We start from the raw sequence: 24,104 nt of genomic DNA on the forward strand, positions 1-24,104 counted from the left end.
ACTCAGGGATTTGATAGTGAGAGATCGAAGAGGATAAACACCCAGGGATTGGATAGTGAGAGATCGAAGGGAATAAACACCCAGGGATTGGATATTGAGAGAGCGTAGGGAATAAACACCCAGGGATTGGATAGTGAGAGATCGAAGGGAATAAACACCCAGGGATTTGATAGTGAGAGATCAAAGAGGATAAACACCCAGGGATTGGATAGCAAGAGATCGAAGGGAATAAACACCCAGAGATTGGATAGTGAGAGATCGAAGGGAATAAACACCCAGGGATTGGATAGCGAGAGATCGAAGGGAATAAACACCCAGGGATTTGATAGTGGGAGATCGAAGAGAATAAACACCCAGGGATTGGATAGCAAGAGATCAAAGGGAATAAACACCCAGGGATTGGATAGCAAGAGATCGAAGGGAATAAACACCCAGGGATTGGATAGCGAGAGATCGAAGGGAATAAACACCCAGGGATTAGATAGTGAGAGATCAAACGGAATAAACACCCAGGGATTGGATAGTGAGAGAGCGAAGGGAATAAACACCCAGGGATTGGATAGTGAGAGATCGAAGGGAATAAACACCCGGGGATTGGATAGTGAGAGATCGAAGAGGATAAACACCCAGGGATTGGATAGCAAGAGATCAAAGGGAATAAACACCCAGGGATTGGATAGTGAGAGAGCGAAGGGAATAAACACCCAGGGATTGGATAGTGAGAGATCGAAGGGAATAAACACCCAGGGATTGGATAGTGGGAGATCGAAGGGAATAAACACCCAGGGATTTGATAGTGAGAGATCGAAGGGAATAAACACCCAGGGATTGGATAGTGAGAGATCGAAGGGAATAAACACCCAGGGATTGGATAGTGAGAGATCGAAGGGAATAAACACCCAGGGATTTGCTAGTGAGAGATCAAAGAGGATAAACACCCAGGGATTGGATAGCAAGAGATCGAAGGGAATAAACACCCAGAGATTGGATAGTGAGAGATCGAAGGGAATAAACACCCAGGGATTGGCTAGCAAGAGATCGAAGGGAATAAACACCCAGGGATTGGATAGCAAGAGATCGAAGGGAATAAACACCCAGAGATTGGATAGTGAGAGATCGAAGGGAATAAACACCCAGGGATTGGCTAGCGAGAGATCGAAGGGAATAAACACCCAGGGATTGGATAGCGAGAGATCGAAGGGAATAAACACCCAGAGATTGGATAGTGAGAGATCAAAGGGAATAAACACCCAGGGATTGGATAGCAAGAGATCGAAGGGAATAAACACCCAGGGATTTGATAGTGAGAGATCGAAGAGGATAAACACCCAGGGATTGGATAGTGAGAGAGCGAAGGGAATAAACACCCAGGGATTGGACATTGAGAGAGCGAAGGGAATAAACACCCAGGGATTGGATATTGAGAGATCGAAGAGGATAAACACCCAGGGATTGGATAGCGAGAGATCAAAGGGAATAAACACCCAGGGATTGGATAGTGAGAGAGCGAAGGGAATAAACACCCAGGGATTGGATAGTGAGAGATCGAAGAGGATAAACACCCAGGGATTGGATAGCGAGAGATCAAAGGGAATAAACACCCAGGGATTGGATAGTGAGAGAGCGAATGGAATAAACACCCAGGGATTGGATAGTGAGAGATCGAAGGGAATAAACACCCAGGGATTTGATAGTGAGAGATCGAAGGGAATAAACACCCAGGGATTGGATAGTGAGAGATCGAAGGGAATAAACACCCAGGGATTGGATAGTGGGAGATCGAAGGGAATAAACACCCAGGGATTTGATAGTGAGAGATCAAAGAGGATAAACTTCCAGGGATTGGATAGCAAGAGATCGAAGGGAATAAACACGCAGAGATTGGATAGTGAGAGATCGAAGGGAATAAACACCCAGGGATTGGATAGCGAGAGATCGAAGGGAATAAACACCCAGAGATTGGATAGTGAGAGATCAAAGGGAATAAACACCCAGGGATTGGATAGCAAGAGATCGAAGGGAATAAACACCCAGAGATTGGATAGTGAGAGATCGAAGGGAATAAACACCCAGGGATTGGATAGCGAGAGATCGAAGGGAATAAACACCCAGGGATTTGATAGTGGGAGATCGAAGAGAATAAACACCCAGGGATTGGATAGCAAGAGATCAAAGGGAATAAACACCCAGGGATTGGATAGCAAGAGATCGAAGGGAATAAACACCCAGGGATTGGATAGCGAGAGATCGAAGGGAATAAACACCCAGGGATTGGATAGTGAGAGATCAAACGGAATAAACACCCAGGGATTGGATAGTGAGAGAGCGAAGGGAATAAACACCCAGGGATTGGATAGTGAGAGATCGAAGGGAATAAACACCCGGGGATTGGATAGTGAGAGATCGAAGGGAATAAACACCCAGGGATTGGATAGTGGGAGATCGAAGGGAATAAACACCCAGGGATTTGATAGTGGGAGATCGAAGGGAATAAACACCCAGGGATTTGATAGTGAGAGATCGAAGGGAATAAACACCCAGGGATTGGATAGTGAGAGATCGAAGGGAATAAACACCCAGGGATTGGATAGTGAGAGATCGAAGGGAATAAACACCCAGGGATTTGCTAGTGAGAGATCAAAGAGGATAAACACCCAGGGATTGGATAGCAAGAGATCGAAGGGAATAAACACCCAGAGATTGGATAGTGAGAGATCGAAGGGAATAAACACCCAGGGATTGGCTAGCAAGAGATCGAAGGGAATAAACACCCAGGGATTGGATAGCAAGAGATCGAAGGGAATAAACACCCAGAGATTGGATAGTGAGAGATCGAAGGGAATAAACACCCAGGGATTGGCTAGCGAGAGATCGAAGGGAATAAACACCCAGGGATTGGATAGCGAGAGATCGAAGGGAATAAACACCCAGAGATTGGATAGTGAGAGATCAAAGGGAATAAACACCCAGGGATTGGATAGCAAGAGATCGAAGGGAATAAACACCCAGGGATTTGATAGTGAGAGATCGAAGAGGATAAACACCCAGGGATTGGATAGTCAGAGAGCGAAGGGAATAAACACCCAGGGATTGGATAGTGAGAGATCGAAGGGAATAAACACCCAGGGATTGGATAGTGGGAGATCGAAGGGAATAAACACCCAGGGATTTGATAGTGAGAGATCGAAGGGAATAAACACCCAGGGATTGGATAGTGAGAGATCGAAGGGAATAAACACCCAGGGATTGGATAGTGAGAGATCGAAGGGAATAAACACCCAGGGATTTGCTAGTGAGAGATCAAAGAGGATAAACACCCAGGGATTGGATAGCAAGAGATCGAAGGGAATAAACACCCAGAGATTGGATAGTGAGAGATCGAAGGGAATAAACACCCAGGGATTGGCTAGCAAGAGATCGAAGGGAATAAACACCCAGGGATTGGATAGCAAGAGATCGAAGGGAATAAACACCCAGAGATTGGATAGTGAGAGATCGAAGGGAATAAACACCCAGGGATTGGCTAGCGAGAGATCGAAGGGAATAAACACCCAGGGATTGGATAGCGAGAGATCGAAGGGAATAAACACCCAGAGATTGGATAGTGAGAGATCAAAGGGAATAAACACCCAGGGATTGGATAGCAAGAGATCGAAGGGAATAAACACCCAGGGATTTGATAGTGAGAGATCGAAGAGGATAAACACCCAGGGATTGGATAGTCAGAGAGCGAAGGGAATAAACACCCAGGGATTGGACATTGAGAGAGCGAAGGGAATAAACACCCAGGGATTGGATATTGAGAGATCGAAGAGGATAAACACCCAGGGACTGGATAGCGAGAGATCAAAGGGAATAAACACCCAGGGATTGGATAGTGAGAGAGCGAAGGGAATAAACACCCAGGGATTGGATAGTGAGAGATCGAAGAGGATAAACACCCAGGGATTGGATAGCGAGAGATCAAAGGGAATAAACACCCAGGGATTGGATAGTGAGAGAGCGAAGGGAATAAACACCCAGGGATTGGATAGTGAGAGATCGAAGGGAATAAACACCCAGGGATTTGATAGTGAGAGATCGAAGGGAATAAACACCCAGGGATTGGATAGTGAGAGATCGAAGGGAATAAACACCCAGGGATTGGATAGTGAGAGAGCAAAGGGAATAAACACCCAGGGATTGGATAGTGAGAGATCCAAGGGAATAAACACCCAGGGATTGGATAGTGAGAGATCGAAGAGGATAAACACCCAGGGATTGGATAGCGAGAGATCAAAGGGAATAAACACCCAAGGATTCGATAGTGAGAGAGCGAAGGGAATAAACACCCAGGGATTGGATAGTGAGAGATCGAAGGGAATAAACACCCAGGGATTGGATAGTGAGAGATCGAAGGGAATAAACACCCAGGGATTGGATAGTGAGAGATTGAAGGGAATAAACACCCAGGGATTTGATAGTGAGAGATCGAAGAGGATAAACACCCAGGGATTGGATAGTGAGAGATCGAAGGGAATAAACACCCAGGGATTTGATAGTGAGAGATCAAAGAGGATAAACACCCAGGGATTGGATAGCAAGAGATCGAAGGGAATAAACACCCAGAGATTGGATAGTGAGAGATCGAAGGGAATAAACACCCAGGGATTGGATAGCGAGAGATCGAAGGGAATAAACACCCAGGGATTTGATAGTGGGAGATCGAAGAGAATAAACACCCAGGGATTGGATAGCAAGAGATCAAAGGGAATAAACACCCAGGGATTGGATAGTGAGAGAGCGAAGGGAATAAACACCCAGGGATTGGATAGCGAGAGATCGAAGGGAATAAACACCCAGAGATTGGATAGTGAGAGATCAAAGGGAATAAACACCCAGGGATTGGATAGCAAGAGATCGAAGGGAATAAACACCCAGGGATTTGATAGTGAGAGATCGAAGAGGATAAACACCCAGGGATTGGATAGCGAGAGATCAAAGGGAATAAACACCCAGGGATTTGATAGTGAGAGAGCGAAGGGAATAAACACCCAGGGATTGGATAGTGAGAGAGCGAAGAGGATAAACACCCAGGGATTGGATAGCGAGAGATCAAAGGGAATAAACACCCAGGGATTGGATAGTGAGAGATCGAAGAGGATAAACACCCAGGGATTGGATAGCGAGAGATCAAAGGGAATAAACACCCAAGGATTCGATAGTGAGAGAGCGAAGGGAATAAACACCCAGGGATTGGATAGTGAGAGATCGAAGGGAATAAACACCCAGGGATTGGATAGTGAGAGATCGAAGGGAATAAACACCCAGGGATTGGATAGTGAGAGATTGAAGGGAATAAACACCCAGGGATTTGATAGTGAGAGATCGAAGGGAATAAACACCCAGGGATTGGATAGTGAGAGATCGAAGGGAATAAACACCCAGGGATTGGATAGTGAGAGATCGAAGGGAATAAACACCCAGGGATTGGATAGTGAGAGAGCAAAGGGAATAAACACCCAGGGATTGGATAGTGAGAGATCCAAGGGAATAAACACCCAGGGATTGGATAGTGAGAGATCGAAGAGGATAAACACCCAGGGATTGGATAGCGAGAGATCAAAGGGAATAAACACCCAAGGATTCGATAGTGAGAGAGCGAAGGGAATAAACACCCAGGGATTGGATAGTGAGAGATCGAAGGGAATAAACACCCAGGGATTGGATAGTGAGAGATCGAAGGGAATAAACACCCAGGGATTGGATAGTGAGAGATTGAAGGGAATAAACACCCAGGGATTTGATAGTGAGAGATCGAAGAGGATAAACACCCAGGGATTGGATAGTGAGAGATCGAAGGGAATAAACACCCAGGGATTTGATAGTGAGAGATCAAAGAGGATAAACACCCAGGGATTGGATAGCAAGAGATCGAAGGGAATAAACACCCAGAGATTGGATAGTGAGAGATCGAAGGGAATAAACACCCAGGGATTGGATAGCGAGAGATCGAAGGGAATAAACACCCAGGGATTTGATAGTGGGAGATCGAAGAGAATAAACACCCAGGGATTGGATAGCAAGAGATCAAAGGGAATAAACACCCAGGGATTGGATAGTGAGAGAGCGAAGGGAATAAACACCCAGGGATTGGATAGCGAGAGATCGAAGGGAATAAACACCCAGAGATTGGATAGTGAGAGATCAAAGGGAATAAACACCCAGGGATTGGATAGCAAGAGATCGAAGGGAATAAACACCCAGGGATTTGATAGTGAGAGATCGAAGAGGATAAACACCCAGGGATTGGATAGCGAGAGATCAAAGGGAATAAACACCCAGGGATTTGATAGTGAGAGAGCGAAGGGAATAAACACCCAGGGATTGGATAGTGAGAGAGCGAAGAGGATAAACACCCAGGGATTGGATAGCGAGAGATCAAAGGGAATAAACACCCAGGGATTGGATAGTGAGAAAGCGAAGGGAATAAACACCCAGGGATTGGATAGTGAGAGATCGAAGGGAATAAACACCCAGGGATTTGGTAGTGAGAGATCGAAGGGAATAAACACCCAGGGATTGGATGGTGAGAGATCGAAGAGGATAAACACCCAGGGATTGGATAGTGAGAGATCGAAGGGAATAAACACCCAGGGATTGGATAGTGAGAGATCGAAGGGAATAAACACCCAGGGATTGGATAGTGAGAGATCGAAGGGAATAAACACCCAGGGATTGGATAGTGAGAGATCGAAGAGGATAAACACCCAGGGATTGGATAGTGAGAGATCAAAGGGAATAAACACCCAGGGATTGGATAGTGAGAGAGCAAAGGGAATAAACACCCAGGGATTGGATAGTGAGAGATCCAAGGGAATAAACACCCAGGGATTGGATAGTGAGAGATCGAAGAGGATAAACACCCAGGGATTGGATAGCGAGAGATCAAAGGGAATAAACACCCAAGGATTCGATAGTGAGAGAGCGAAGGGAATAAACACCCAGGGATTGGATAGTGAGAGATCGAAGGGAATAAACACACAGGGATTGGATAGTGAGAGATCGAAGGGAATAAACACCCAGGGATTGGATAGTGAGAGATTGAAGGGAATAAACACCCAGGGATTTGATAGTGAGAGATCGAAGAGGATAAACACCCAGGGATTGGATAGTGAGAGATCGAAGGGAATAAACACCCAGGGATTGGATAGTGAGAGATCGAAGGGAATAAACACCCAGGGATTTGATAGTGAGAGATCAAAGAGGATAAACACCCAGGGATTGGATAGCAAGAGATCGAAGGGAATAAACACCCAGAGATTGGATAGTGAGAGATCGAAGGGAATAAACACCCAGGGATTGGATAGCGAGAGATCGAAGGGAATAAACACCCAGGGATTTGATAGTGGGAGATCGAAGAGAATAAACACCCAGGGATTGGATAGCAAGAGATCAAAGGGAATAAACACCCAGGGATTGGATAGTGAGAGAGCGAAGGGAATAAACACCCAGGGATTGGATAGTGAGAGATCGAAGGGAATAAACACCCAGGGATTGGATAGTGAGAGATCAAACGGAATAAACACCCAGGGATTGGATAGTGAGAGAGCGAAGGGAATAAACACCCGGGGATTGGATAGTGAGAGATCGAAGAGGATAAACACCCAGGGATTGGATAGCAAGAGATCAAAGGGAATAAACACCCAGGGATTGGATAGTGAGAGAGCGAAGGGAATAAACACCCAGGGATTGGATAGTGAGAGATCGAAGGGAATAAACACCCAGGGATTGGATAGTGGGAGATCGAAGGGAATAAACACCCAGGGATTTGATAGTGAGAGATCGAAGGGAATAAACACCCAGGGATTGGATAGTGAGAGATCGAAGGGAATAAACACCCAGGGATTGGATAGTGAGAGATCGAAGGGAATAAACACCCAGGGATTTGATAGTGAGAGATCAAAGAGGATAAACACCCAGGGATTGGATAGCAAGAGATCGAAGGGAATAAACACCCAGAGATTGGATAGTGAGAGATCGAAGGGACTAAACACCCAGGGATTGGCGAGCAAGAGATCGAAGGGAATAAACACCCAGGGATTGGATAGCGAGAGATCGAAGGGAATAAACACCCAGAGATTGGATAGTGAGAGATCAAAGGGAATAAACACCCAGGGATTGGATAGCAAGAGATCGAAGGGAATAAACACCCAGGGATTTGATAGTGAGAGATCGAAGAGGATAAACACCCAGGGATTGGATAGTGAGAGATCGAAGGGAATAAACACCCAGGGATTGGATATTGAGAGAGCGAAGGGAATAAACACCCAGGGATTGGATATTGAGAGATCGAAGAGGATAAACACCCAGGGATTGGATAGCGAGAGATCAAAGGGAATAAACACCCAGGGATTGGATAGTGAGAGAGCTAAGGGAATAAACACCCAGGGATTGGATAGTGAGAGATCGAAGAGGATAAACACCCAGGGATTGGATAGCGAGAGATCAAAGGGAATAAACACCCAGGGATTGGATAGTGAGAGAGCGAAGGGAATAAACACCCAGGGATTGGATAGTGAGAGATCGAAGGGAATAAACACCCAGGGATTTGATAGTGAGAGATCGAAGGGAATAAACACCCAGGGATTGGATAGTGAGAGATCGAAGGGAATAAACACCCAGGGATTGGCTAGCGAGAGATCGAAGGGAATAAACACCCAGGGATTGGATAGTGAGAGATCGAAGAGGATAAACACCCAGGGATTGGCCAGCGAGAGATCGAAGGGAATAAACACCCAGGGATTGGCTAGCGAGAGATCGAAGGGAATAAACACCCAGGGATTGGCTAGCGAGAGATCGAAGGGAATAAACACCCAGGGATTGGCTAGCGAGAGATCGAAGGGAATAAATACCCAGGGATTGGATAGCGAGAGATCGAAGGGAATAAACACCCAGGGATTTGATAGTGGAGATCGAAGAGGATAAACACCCAGGGATTGGATAGCAAGAGATCAAAGGGAATAAACACCCAGGGATTGGACAGCAAGAGATCGAAGGGAATAAACACCCAGGAATTGGATAGCGAGAGATCGAAGGGAATAAACACCCAGGGATTGGATTGTGAGAGATCAAAGGGAATAAACACCCAAGGATTGGATAGTGAGAGAGCGAAGGGAATAAACACCCAGCGATTGGATAGTGAGAGATCGAAGAGGATAAACCCCCAGGGATTGGATAGCAAGAGATCAAAGGGAATAAACACCCAGGGATTGGATAGTGAGAGAGCGAAGGGAATAAACACCCAGGGATTGGATAGTGAGAGATCGAAGGGAATAAACACCCAGGGATTGGATAGTGAGAGATCGAAGGGAATAAACACCCAGGGATTGGCTAGCGAGAGATCGAAGGGAATAAACACCCAGGGATTGGATAGTGAGAGATCGAAGGGAATAAACACCCAGGGATTGGATAGCGAGAGATTGAAGGGAATAAACACCCAGGGATTTGATAGTGAGAGATCGAAGGGAATAAACACCCAGGGATTGGATAGTGAGAGATCGAAGGGAATAAACACCCAGGGATTGGATAGTGAGAGATCGAAGGGAATAAAGACCCAGGGATTTGATAGTGAGAGATCAAAGAGGATAAACACCCAGGGATTGGATAGCAAGAGATCGAAGGGAATAAACACCCAGAGATTGGATAGTGAGAGATCGAAGGGAATAAACACCCAGGGATTGGATAGCGAGAGATCGAAGGGAATAAACACCCAGGGATTGGCTAGCGAGAGAGCAAAGGGAATAAACACCCAGAGATTGGATCGTGAGAGATCAAAGGGAATAAACACCCAGGGATTGGATAGCAAGAGATCGAAGGGAATAAACACCCAGGGATTTGATAGTGAGAGATCGAAGAGGATAAACACCCAGGGATTGGATAGCGAGAGATCGAAGGGAATAAACACCCAGAGATTGGATAGTGAGAGATCAAAGGGAATAAACACCCACGGATTGGATAGCAAGAGATCGAAGGGAATAAACACCCAGGGATTTGATAGTGAGAGATCGAAGAGGATAAACACCCAGGGATTGGATAGTGAGAGATCGAAGGGAATAAACAACCAGGGATTGGATATTGAGAGAGCGAAGGGAATAAACACCCAGGGATTGGATATTGAGAGATCGAAGAGGATAAACACCCAGGGATTGGACAGCGAGAGATCAAAGGGAATAAACACCCAGGGATTGGATAGTGAGAGAGCGAAGGGAATAAACACCCAGGGATTGGATAGTGAGAGATCGAAGAGGATAAACACCCAGGGATTGGATAGTGAGAGATCAAAGGGAATAAACACCCAGGGATTGGATAGTGAGAGAGCGAAGGGAATAAACACCCAGGGATTGGATAGTGAGAGATCGAAGGGAATAAACACCCAGGGATTTGATAGTGAGAGATCGAAGGGAATAAACACCCAGGGATTGGATAGTGAGAGATCGAAGGGAATAAACACCCAGGGATTGGCTAGCGAGAGATCGAAGGGAATAAACACCCAGGGATTGGATAGTGAGAGATCGAAGAGGATTAACACCCAGGGATTGGCTAGCGAGAGATCGAAGGGAATAAACACCCAGGGATTGGCTAGCGAGAGATCGAAAGGAATAAACACCCAGGGATTGGCTAGCGAGAGATCGAAGGGAATAAACACCCAGGGATTGGCTAGCGAGAGATCGAAGGGAATAAATACCCAGGGATTGGATAGCGAGAGATCGAAGGGAATAAACACCCAGGGATTTGATAGTGGAGATCGAAGAGGATAAACACCCAGGGATTGGATCGCAAGAGATCAAAGGGAATAAACACCCAGGGATTGGATAGCAAGAGATCGAAGGGAATAAACACCCAGGAATTGGATAGCGAGAGATCGAAGGGAATAAAAACCCAGGGATTGGATTGTGAGAGATCAAAGGGAATAAACACCCAGCGATTGGATTGTGAGAGATCGAAGAGGATAAACCCCCAGGGATTGGATAGCAAGAGATCAAAGGGAATAAACACCCAGGGATTGGATAGTGAGAGAGCGAAGGGAATAAACACCCAGGGATTGGATAGTGAGAGATCGAAGGGAATAAACACCCAGGGATTGGATAGTGAGAGATCGAAGGGAATAAACACCCAGGGATTGGCGAGCGAGAGATCGAAGGGAATAAACACCCAGGGATTGGATAGCGAGAGATCGAAGGGAATAAACACCCAGGGATTGGATAGCGAGAGATTGAAGGGAATAAACACCCAGGGATTTGATAGTGAGAGATCGAAGGGAATAAACACCCAGGGATTGGATAGTGAGAGATCGAAGGGAATAAACACCCAGGGATTGGATAGTGAGAGATCGAAGGGAATAAACACCCAGGGATTTGATAGTGAGAGATCAAAGAGGATAAACACCCAGGGATTGGATAGCAAGAGATCGAAGGGAATAAACACCCAGAGATTGGATAGTGAGAGATCGAAGGGAATAAACACCCAGGGATTGGATAGCGAGAGATCGAAGGGAATAAACACCCAGGGATTGGATAGCGAGAGAGCGAAGGGAATAAACACCCAGAGATTGGATCGTGAGAGAGCGAAGGGAATAAACACCCAGGGATTGGATAGTGAGAGATCGAAGGGAATAAACACCCAGGGATTGGATAGTGGGAGATCGAAGGGAATAAACACCCAGGGATTTGATAGTGAGAGATCGAAGGGAATAAACACCCAGGGATTGGATAGTGAGAGATCGAAGGGAATAAACACCCAGGGATTGGATAGCAAGAGATCGAAGGGAATAAACACCCAGGGATTTGATAGTGAGAGATCGAAGAGGATAAACACCCAGGGATTGGATAGCGAGAGATCAAAGGGAATAAACACCCAGGGATTGGATAGTGAGAGAGCCAAGGGAATAAACACCCAGGGATTTGATAGTGAGAGATCAAAGAGGATAAACACCCAGGGATTGGATAGCAAGAGATCGAAGGGAATAAACACGCAGAGATTGGATAGTGAGAGATCGAAGGGAATAAACACCCAGGGATTGGATAGCGAGAGATCGAAGGGAATAAACACCCAGGGATTGGATAGCGAGAGATCGAAGGGAATAAACACCCAGAGATTGGATAGTGAGAGATCAAAGGGAATAAACACCCAGGGATTGGATAGCAAGAGATCGAAGGGAATAAACACCCAGGGATTTGATAGTGAGAGATCGAAGAGGATAAACACCCAGGGATTGGATAGCGAGAGATCAAAGGGAATAAACACCCAGGGATTGGATAGTGAGAGAGCGAAGGGAATAAACACCCAGGGATTGGATAGTGAGAGATCGAAGAGGATAAACACCCAGGGATTGGATAGCGAGAGATCAAAGGGAATAAACACCCAGGGATTGGATAGTGAGAAAGCGAAGGGAATAAACACCCAGGGATTGGATAGTGAGAGATCGAAGGGAATAAACACCCAGGGATTTGGTAGTGAGAGATCGAAGGGAATAAACACCCAGGGATTGGATGGTGAGAGATCGAAGAGGATAAACACCCAGGGATTGGATAGTGAGAGATCGAAGGGAATAAACACCCAGGGATTGGATAGTGAGAGATCGAAGGGAATAAACACCCAGGGATTGGATAGTGAGAGATCGAAGGGAATAAACACCCAGGGATTGGATAGTGAGAGATCGAAGAGGATAAAAACCCAGGGATTGGATAGTGAGAGATCAAAGGGAATAAACACCCAGGGATTGGATAGTGAGAGAGCAAAGGGAATAAACACCCAGGGATTGGATAGTGAGAGATCCAAGGGAATAAACACCCAGGGATTGGATAGTGAGAGATCGAAGAGGATAAACACCCAGGGATTGGATAGCGAGAGATCAAAGGGAATAAACACCCAAGGATTCGATAGTGAGAGAGCGAAGGGAATAAACACCCAGGGATTGGATAGTGAGAGATCGAAGGGAATAAACACCCAGGGATTGGATAGTGAGAGATCAAAGGGAATAAACACCCAGGGATTGGATAGTGAGAGATTGAAGGGAATAAACACCCAGGGATTTGATAGTGAGAGATCGAAGGGAATAAACACCCAGGGATTGGATAGTGAGAGATCGAAGGGAATAAACACCCAGGGATTGGATAGTGAGAGATCGAAGGGAATAAACACCCAGGGATTTGATAGTGAGAGATCAAAGAGGATAAACACCCAGGGATTGGATAGCAAGAGATCGAAGGGAATAAACACCCAGAGATTGGATAGTGAGAGATCGAAGGGAATAAACACCCAGGGATTGGATAGCAAGAGATCGAAGGGAATAAACACCCAGGGATTTGATAGTGAGAGATCGAAGAGGATAAACACCCAGGGATTGGATAGTGGGAGATCGAAGGGAATAAACACCCAGGGATTGGATATTGAGAGAGCGAAGGGAATCAACACCCAGGGATTGGATATTGAGAGATCGAAGAGGATAAACACCCAGGGATTGGATAGCGAGAGATCAAAGGGAATAAACACCCAGGGATTGGATAGTGAGAGAGCGAAGGGAATAAACACCCAGGGATTGGATAGTGAGAGATCGAAGAGGATAAACACCCAGGGATTGGATAGCGAGAGATCAAAGGGAATAAACACCCAGGGATTGGATAGTGAGAGAGTGAAGGGAATAAACACCCAGGGATTGGATAGTGAGAGATCGAAGGGAATAAACACCCAGGGATTTGATAGTGAGAGATCGAAGGGAATAAACACCCAGGGATTGGATAGTGAGAGATCGAAGGGAATAAACACCCAGGGATTGGCTAGCGAGAGATCGAAGGGAATAAACACCCAGGGATTGGATAGCGAGAGATCGAAGCGGATAAACACCCAGGGATTTGATAGTGAGAGATCGAAGGGAATAAATACCCAGGGATTGGATAGCGAGAGATCGAAGGGAATAAACACCCAGGGATTGGATAGCGAGAGATCGAAGGGAATAAACACCCAGGGATTTAATAGTGGAGATCGAAGAGGATAAACACCCAGGGATTGGATAGCAAGAGATCAAAGGGAATAAACACCCAGGGTTTGGATAGCAAGAGATCGAAGGGAATAAACACCCAGGAATTGGACAGCGAGAGATCGAAGGGAATAAACACCCAGGGATTGGATAGTGAGAGATCAAAGGGAATAAACACCCAGGGATTGGATAGTGAGAGAGCGAAGGGAATAAACACCCAGCGATTAGATAGTGAGAGATCGAAGAGGATAAACCCCCAGGGATTGGATAGCAAGAGATCAAAGGGAATAAACACCCAGGGATTGGATAGTGAGAGAGCGAAGGGAATAAACACCCAGGGATTGTATAGTGAGAGATCAAAGGGAATAAACACCCAGGGATTGGATAGTGAGAGATCGAAGGGAATAAACACCCAGGGATTGGGTAGCGAGAGATCGAAGGGAATAAACACCCAGGGATTGGATAGCGAGAGATCGAAGGGAATAAACACACAGGGATTGGATAGCGAGAGATTGAAGGGAATAAACACCCAGGGATTTGATAGTGAGAGATCGAGGGGAATAAACACCCAGGGATTGGATAGTGAGAGATCGAAGGGAATAAACACCCAGGGATTGGATAGTGAGAGATCGAAGGGAATAAACACCCAGGGATTTGATAGTGAGAGATCAAAGAGGATAAACACCCAGGGATTGGATAGCAAGAGATCGAAGGGAATAAACACCCAGAGATTGGATAGTGAGAGATCGAAGGGAATAAACACCCAGGGATTGGATAGCGAGAGATCGAAGGGAATAAACACCCAGGGATTGGATAGCGAGAGAGCGAAGGGAATAAACACCCAGAGATTGGATAGTGAGAAATCAAAGGGAATAAACACCCAGGGATTGGATAGCGAGAGATCGAAGGGAATAAACACCCAGGGATTTGATAGTGAGAGATCGAAGAGGATAAACACCCAGGGATTGGATAGCGAGAGATCAAAGGGAATAAACACCCAGGGATTGGATAGTGAGAGAGCGAAGGGAATAAACACCCAGGGATTGGATAGTGAGAGATCGAAGAGGATAAACACCCAGGGATTGGATAGCGAGAGATCAACGGGAATAAACACCCAGGGATTGGATAGTGAGAAAGCGAAGGGAATAAACACCCAGGGATTGGATAGTGAGAGATCGAAGGGAATAAACACCCAGGGATTTGGTAGTGAGAGATCGAAGGGAATAAACACCCAGGGATTGGATAGTGAGAGATCGAAGGGAATAAATACCCAGGGATTGGCTAGCGAGAGATCGAAGGGAATAAACACCCAGGGATTGGATAGTGAGAGATCGAAGAGGATAAACACCCAGGGATTTGATAGTGAGAGATCGAAGGGAATAAACACCCAGGGATTGGATAGCAAGAGATCGAAGGGAATAAACACCCAGGGATTGGATAGCGACAGATCGAAGGGAATAAACACCCAGGGATTGGATAGTGAGAGATCAAAGGGAATAAACACCCAGGGATTGGATAGCGAGAGATCGAAGGGAATAAACACCCAGGGATTGGATAGCAAGAGATCGAAGGGAATAAACACCCAGGGATTGGATAGCGAGAGAACGAAGGGAATAAACACCCAGGGATTGGATAGTGAGATACCGAAGAGGATAAAAACCAGGGATTGGATAGCGAGAGATCAAAGGGAATAAACACCCAGGGATTCGATAGTGAGAGAGCAAAGGGAATAAACACCTTGGGATTGGATAGTGAGAGATCGAAGGGAATAAACACCCAGGGATTGGATAGTGAGAGATCGAAGGGAATAAACACCCAGGGATTGGATAGTGAGAGATCGAAGGGAATAAACACCCAGGGATTTGATAGTGAGAGATCGAAGAGGATAAACACCCAGGGATTGGATAGCAATACATCGAAGGGAATAAACACCCAGAGATTGGATAGTGAGAGATCGAAGGGAATAAACACCCAGGGATTGGATAGTGAGAGTTCGAAGGGAATAAACACCCAGGGATTTGATAGTGAGAGATCGAAGAGGATAAACACCCAGGGATTGGATAGCAAGAGATCGAAGGGAATAAACACCCAGAGATTGAATAGTGAGAGATCGAAGGGAATGAACAGCCAGGGATTGGATAGCTAGAGATCGAAGAGGATAAACACCCAGGGATTGGATAGTGAGAGATCAAAGGGAATAAATACCCAGGGATTGGATAGCGAGAGATCGAAGGGAATAAACACCCAGGGATTGGCTAGCGAGAGATCGAAGGGAATAAACACCCAGGGATTGGCTAGCGAGAGATCGAAGGGAATAAACACGCAGGGATTGGATAGCGAGAGAGCGAAGGGAATAAACACCCAGGGATTGGATAGTGAGAGATCGAAGGGAATAAACACCCGGGGATTGGATAGTGAGAGATCGAAGAGGATAAACACCCAGGGATTGGATAGCAAGAGATCAAAGGGAATAAACACCCAGGGATTGGATAGTGAGAGAGCGAAGGGAATAAAAACCCAGGGATTGGATAGTGAGAGATCGAAGGGAATAAACACCCAGGGATTGGATAGCGAGAGATCGAAGGGAATAAACACCCAGGGATTGGATAGCGAGAGATCGAAGGGAATAAACACCCAGAGATTGGATAGTGAGAGATCAAAGGGAATAAACACCCAGGGATTGGATAGCAAGAGATTGAAGGGAATAAACACCCAGGGATTTGATAGTGAGAAATCGAAGAGGATAAACACCCAGGGATTGGATAGTGAGAGATCGAAGGGAATAAACACCCAGGGATTGGATATTGAGAGAGCGAAGGGAATAAACACCCAGGGATTGGATATTGAGAGATCGAAGAGGATAAACACCCAGGGATTGGTTCGCGAGAGATCAAAGGGAATAAACACCCAGGGATTGGATAGTGAGAGAGCGAAGGGAATAAACACCCAGGGATTGGATAGCAAGAGATCGAAGGGAATAAACACCCAGAGATTGGATAGTGAGAGATCGAAGGGAATAAACACCCGGGGATTGGATAGTGAGAGATCAAAGGGAATAAACACCCAGGGATTGGATAGCGAGAGATCGAAGGGAATAAACACCCAGGGATTGGATAGTGAGAGATCGAAGGGAATAAACACCCAGAGATTGGATAGTGAGAGATCAAAGGGAATAAACACCCAGGGATTGGATAGCGAGAGATCGAAGAGGATAAACACCCAGGGATTGGATAGCAAGAGATCAAAGGGAATAAACACCCAGGGATTGGATAGTGAGAGAGCGAAGGGAATAAAAACCCAGGGATTGGATAGTGAGAGATCGAAGGGAATAAACACCCAGGGATTGGATAGTGGGAGATCGAAGGGAATAAACACCCAGGGATTGGCGAGCGAGAGATCGAAGGGAATAAACACCCAGGGATTGGATAGCGAGAGATCGAAGGGAATAAACACCCAGGGATTGGATAGTGAGAGATCGAAGGGAATAAACACCCAGGGATTTGATAGTGAGAGATCAAAGAGGATAAATACCCAGGGATTGGATAGCAAGAGATCGAAGGGAATAAACACCCAGAGATTGGATAGTGAGAGATCGAAGGGAATAAACACCCAGGGATTGGATAGCGAGAGATCGAAGGGAATAAACACCCAGGGATTGGATAGCGAGAGATCGAAGGGAATAAACACCCAGAGATTGGATAGTGAGAGATCAAAGGGAATAAACACCCAGGGATTGGATAGCAAGAGATCGAAGGGAATAAACACCCAGGGATTTGATAGTGAGAGATCGAAGAGGATAAACACCCAGGGATTGGATAGTGAGAGATCGAAGGGAATAAACACCCAGGGATTGGATATTGAGAGAGCGAAGGGAATAAACACCCAGGGATTGGATATTGAGAGATCGAAGAGGATAAACACCCAGGGATTGGATAGCGAGAGATCAAAGGGAATAAACACCCAGGGATTGGATAGTGAGAGAGCGAAGGGAATAAACACCCAGGGATTGGATAGCAAGAGATCGAAGGGAATAAACACCCAGAGATTGGATAGTGAGAGATCGAAGGGAATAAACACCCGGGGATTGGATAGTGAGAGATCAAAGGGAATAAACACCCAGGGATTGGATAGCGAGAGATCGAAGGGAATAAACACCCAGGGATTGGATAGTGAGAGATCGAAGGGAATAAACACCCAGAGATTGGATAGTGAGAGATCAAAGGGAATAAACACCCAGGGATTGGATAGCGAGAGATCGAAGGGAATAAACACCCAGAGATTGGATAGTGAGAGATCAAAGGGAATAAACACCCAGGGATTGGATAGCGAGAGATCGAAGGGAATAAACACCCAGGGATTGGATAGTGAGAGATCGAAGGGAATAAACACCCAGGGATTGGATAGCGAGAGATCAAAGGGAATAAACACCCAGGGATTGGATAGCAAGAGATCGAAGGGAATAAACACCCAGAGATTGGATAGTGAGAGATCGAAGGGAATAAACACCCAGGGATTGGACAGGGAGAGATGGAAGGGAATAAACACCTGGGGATTGGACAGGGAGAGATGGAAGGGAATAAACACCCAGAGATTGGATAGTGAGAGATCAAAGGGAATAAACACCCAGGGATTGGATAGCAAGAGATCGAAGGGAATAAACACCCAGGGATTTGATAGTGAGAGATCGAAGAGGATAAACACCCAGGGATTTGATAGTGAGAGATCGAAGGGAATAAACACCCAGGGATTGGATATTGAGAGAGCGAAGGGAATAAACACCCAGGGATTGGATATTGAGAGATCGAAGAGGATAAACACCCAGGGATTGGATAGCGAGAGATCAAAGGGAATAAACACCCAGGGATTGGATAGTGAGAGAGCGAAGGGAATAAACACCCAGGGATTGGATAGCAAGAGATCGAAGGGAATAAACACCCAGAGATTGGATAGTGAGAGATCGAAGGGAATAAACACCCGGGGATTGGATAGTGAGAGATCAAAGGGAATAAACACCCAGGGATTGGATAGCGAGAGATCGAAGGGAATAAACACCCAGGGATTGGATAGTGAGAGATCGAAGGGAATAAACACCCAGAGATTGGATAGTGAGAGATCAAAGGGAATAAACACCCAGGGATTGGATAGCGAGAGATCGAAGGGAATAAACACCCAGAGATTGGATAGTGAGAGATCAAAGGGAATAAACACCCAGGGATTGGATAGCGAGAGATCGAAGGGAATAAACACCCAGGGATTGGATAGTGAGAGATCGAAGGGAATAAACACCCAGGGATTGGATAGCGAGAGATCAAAGGGAATAAATACCCAGGGATTGGATAGCGAGAGATCGAAGGGAATAAACACCCAGGGATTGGCTAGCGAGAGATCGAAGGGAATAAACACCCAGGGATTGGCTAGCGAGAGATCGAAGGGAATAAACACGCAGGGATTGGATAGCGAGAGAGCGAAGGGAATAAACACCCAGGGATTGGATAGTGAGAGATCGAAGGGAATAAACACCCGGGGATTGGATAGTGAGAGATCGAAGAGGATAAACACCCAGGGATTGGATAGCAAGAGATCAAAGGGAATAAACACCCAGGGATTGGATAGTGAGAGAGCGAAGGGAATAAAAACCCAGGGATTGGATAGTGAGAGATCGAAGGGAATAAACACCCAGGGATTGGATAGCGAGAGATCGAAGGGAATAAACACCCAGGGATTGGATAGCGAGAGATCGAAGGGAATAAACACCCAGAGATTGGATAGTGAGAGATCAAAGGGAATAAACACCCAGGGATTGGATAGCAAGAGATTGAAGGGAATAAACACCCAGGGATTTGATAGTGAGAAATCGAAGAGGATAAACACCCAGGGATTGGATAGTGAGAGATCGAAGGGAATAAACACCCAGGGATTGGATATTGAGAGAGCGAAGGGAATAAACACCCAGGGATTGGATATTGAGAGATCGAAGAGGATAAACACCCAGGGATTGGTTCGCGAGAGATCAAAGGGAATAAACACCCAGGGATTGGATAGTGAGAGAGCGAAGGGAATAAACACCCAGGGATTGGATAGCAAGAGATCGAAGGGAATAAACACCCAGAGATTGGATAGTGAGAGATCGAAGGGAATAAACACCCGGGGATTGGATAGTGAGAGATCAAAGGGAATAAACACCCAGGGATTGGATAGCGAGAGATCGAAGGGAATAAACACCCAGGGATTGGATAGTGAGAGATCGAAGGGAATAAACACCCAGAGATTGGATAGTGAGAGATCAAAGGGAATAAACACCCAGGGATTGGATAGCGAGAGATCGAAGAGGATAAACACCCAGGGATTGGATAGCAAGAGATCAAAGGGAATAAACACCCAGGGATTGGATAGTGAGAGAGCGAAGGGAATAAAAACCCAGGGATTGGATAGTGAGAGATCGAAGGGAATAAACACCCAGGGATTGGATAGTGGGAGATCGAAGGGAATAAACACCCAGGGATTGGCGAGCGAGAGATCGAAGGGAATAAACACCCAGGGATTGGATAGCGAGAGATCGAAGGGAATAAACACCCAGGGATTGGATAGTGAGAGATCGAAGGGAATAAACACCCAGGGATTTGATAGTGAGAGATCAAAGAGGATAAACACCCAGGGATTGGATAGCAAGAGATCGAAGGGAATAAACACCCAGAGATTGGATAGTGAGAGATCGAAGGGAATAAACACCCAGGGATTGGATAGCGAGAGATCGAAGGGAATAAACACCCAGGGATTGGATAGCGAGAGATCGAAGGGAATAAACACCCAGAGATTGGATAGTGAGAGATCAAAGGGAATAAACACCCAGGGATTGGATAGCAAGAGATCGAAGGGAATAAACACCCAGGGATTTGATAGTGAGAGATCGAAGAGGATAAACACCCAGGGATTGGATAGTGAGAGATCGAAGGGAATAAACACCCAGGGATTGGATATTGAGAGAGCGAAGGGAATAAACACCCAGGGATTGGATATTGAGAGATCGAAGAGGATAAACACCCAGGGATTGGATAGCGAGAGATCAAAGGGAATAAACACCCAGGGATTGGATAGTGAGAGAGCGAAGGGAATAAACACCCAGGGATTGGATAGCAAGAGATCGAAGGGAATAAACACCCAGAGATTGGATAGTGAGAGATCGAAGGGAATAAACACCCGGGGATTGGATAGTGAGAGATCAAAGGGAATAAACACCCAGGGATTGGATAGCGAGAGATCGAAGGGAATAAACACCCAGGGATTGGATAGTGAGAGATCGAAGGGAATAAACACCCAGAGATTGGATAGTGAGAGATCAAAGGGAATAAACACCCAGGGATTGGATAGCGAGAGATCGAAGGGAATAAACACCCAGAGATTGGATAGTGAGAGATCAAAGGGAATAAACACCCAGGGATTGGATAGCGAGAGATCGAAGGGAATAAACACCCAGGGATTGGATAGTGAGAGATCGAAGGGAATAAACACCCAGGGATTGGATAGCGAGAGATCAAAGGGAATAAACACCCAGGGATTGGATAGCAAGAGATCGAAGGGAATAAACACCCAGAGATTGGATAGTGAGAGATCGAAGGGAATAAACACCCAGGGATTGGACAGGGAGAGATGGAAGGGAATAAACACCTGGGGATTGGACAGGGAGAGATGGAAGGGAATAAACACCCAGAGATTGGATAGTGAGAGATCAAAGGGAATAAACACCCAGGGATTGGATAGCAAGAGATCGAAGGGAATAAACACCCAGGGATTTGATAGTGAGAGATCGAAGAGGATAAACACCCAGGGATTTGATAGTGAGAGATCGAAGGGAATAAACACCCAGGGATTGGATATTGAGAGAGCGAAGGGAATAAACACCCAGGGATTGGATATTGAGAGATCGAAGAGGATAAACACCCAGGGATTGGATAGCGAGAGATCAAAGGGAATAAACACCCAGGGATTGGATAGTGAGAGAGCGAAGGGAATAAACACCCAGGGATTGGATAGCAAGAGATCGAAGGGAATAAACACCCAGAGATTGGATAGTGAGAGATCGAAGGGAATAAACACCCGGGGATTGGATAGTGAGAGATCAAAGGGAATAAACACCCAGGGATTGGATAGCGAGAGATCGAAGGGAATAAACACCCAGGGATTGGATAGTGAGAGATCGAAGGGAATAAACACCCAGAGATTGGATAGTGAGAGATCAAAGGGAATAAACACCCAGGGATTGGATAGCGAGAGATCGAAGGGAATAAACACCCAGAGATTGGATAGTGAGAGATCAAAGGGAATAAACACCCAGGGATTGGATAGCGAGAGATCGAAGGGAATAAACACCCAGGGATTGGATAGTGAGAGATCGAAGGGAATAAACACCCAGGGATTGGATAGCGAGAGATCAAAGGGAATAAACACCCAGAGATTGGATAGTGAGAGATCAAAGGGAATAAACACCCAGGGATTGGATAGCGAGAGATCGAAGGGAATAAACACCCAGGGATTGGATAGTGAGAGATCGAAGGGAATAAACACCCAGGGATTGGATAGCGAGAGATCAAAGGGAATAAACACCCAGGGATTGGATAGCAAGAGATCGAAGGGAATAAACACCCAGAGATTGGATAGTGAGAGATCGAAGGGAATAAACACCCAGGGATTGGACAGGGAGAGATGGAAGGGAATAAACACCTGGGGATTGGACAGGGAGAGATGGAAGGGAATAAACACCCGGGGATTGGACAGGGAGAGATGGAAGGGAATATCCCGTGTCCTGGTTGAGGGATCGTACCTGTCTCGTAGTAATCGTACACCTTTACATAAGCTGGCTGCAAATTCTCCACCTCAAAATTATAGATGATGTAAAAGGATAATTGTAGGAGATGGTTCGATTCCATCTGGAGAGAAAAGTGGGGTCACTCCCAGAGAAAAAAATATTTCCCCAAAACCACACCTCCCCTTGGCCCCAGCCCTCACCCACATCACAACACACATCACAACCCACATCTCAACACACATCGCAACCCACAACACACATCGCAACCCACAACACACATCGCAACCCACATCACAATCCACATCACAACCCACATCACAATCCACATCACAATCCACAGCACAACCCACATCACAATCCACATCACTACCCACATCACAATCCACATGACAACACACATGACAACCCACATCACAACCCATATCACAATCCATATCTCTATCTCTCTCCCCTTTCACCCCTCTCTCCCCCACTCTCCCGCTTTCTCACTCCACCTCTCCCTCCACTTCTCTCCCACCACCTCTCCCTCACCCCCGTCTTCCACCACCTCTCCCTCCACCTACCTACCTCCAGCTCCCCCACCTACCTCCCGCTCTGCACCTCTCCCTCCCTCCTCCTTTCCCTCCCCCTCCCCCCTCCCTGCCTCTCCTTCTCCCTCAATCCCTCTCCATCCCTTTCTCCCTCCCTCCCTCTCCCGCTCCTTACCTCTCTCCCTCCCTCCCCCTCACCTCCCTCTCTCCCCCTCCCTCTCTTTCCCTCCCACTCTCTCTCCCTCCTGCTGTCTCTCTCTCTCTCTCTCTCTCACTCACTTTCTCTCTCTCCCCCTCCCCTCTACGCTCCATTTCTCTCTCTCCCATCTTCCTTCTCTCCCTCTCCCTCTCTCCCCCAATACTCACCGGTTCGATGTACAGTAACATGTGACCATCGCGGATTTCCGTTTTACTGACATTGAAATAATTCAAGCTCTGGAATGGTGAGGTGAGATTAATGAATATTAATGACCAATAATTAATATTAATTACTATCAATAAATATTAATAAATCCCCTGATCCGGGCAATGGGAGACTCACAGAGTACAGGCACCTCATCCCATAACCATCCCACCATCCAGGGTCCTGTCTCTGACTGGGGTCTGGGTCCCAAGGTGAACCCTAATCTCCACGCCTAACCCCCAGACAGTGAGGGTCAGCAGGAAATTTGACCATGGACAGAACAGCACTGGACAGAGATCAGAAACAGGAAGTCGGGCATTTTCACCCCTCCCTAACCCAGGAATCACCGGA

The 24,104-nt window shown here is 46.3% G+C and overlaps 1 protein-coding gene across 1 annotated transcript in view; it reads right to left on the reverse strand.

Annotated features, from left to right (window-relative positions):
* Positions 1–24,104, reverse strand: part of LOC147102027 (alpha-2-macroglobulin-like) — a 275,879-nt gene that overhangs the window by 43,624 nt on the left and 208,151 nt on the right. The window contains exons 33-34 of the mRNA XM_085964172.1: positions 23,717–23,785; positions 22,836–22,941 (exon numbers count right to left, since the gene is read on the reverse strand). Of these exons, the coding sequence (XP_085820298.1) occupies positions 22,836–22,941; positions 23,717–23,785 (175 nt within the window). The remainder of the gene's footprint in view (positions 1–22,835; positions 22,942–23,716; positions 23,786–24,104) is intronic.

Source organism: Somniosus microcephalus, chromosome 22 (genome assembly GCF_052327205.1).
Source record: "Somniosus microcephalus isolate GS21.2 chromosome 22, FLI_Smic_1.0, whole genome shotgun sequence".
NCBI classification, from domain to species: domain Eukaryota; kingdom Metazoa; phylum Chordata; class Chondrichthyes; order Squaliformes; family Somniosidae; genus Somniosus; species Somniosus microcephalus.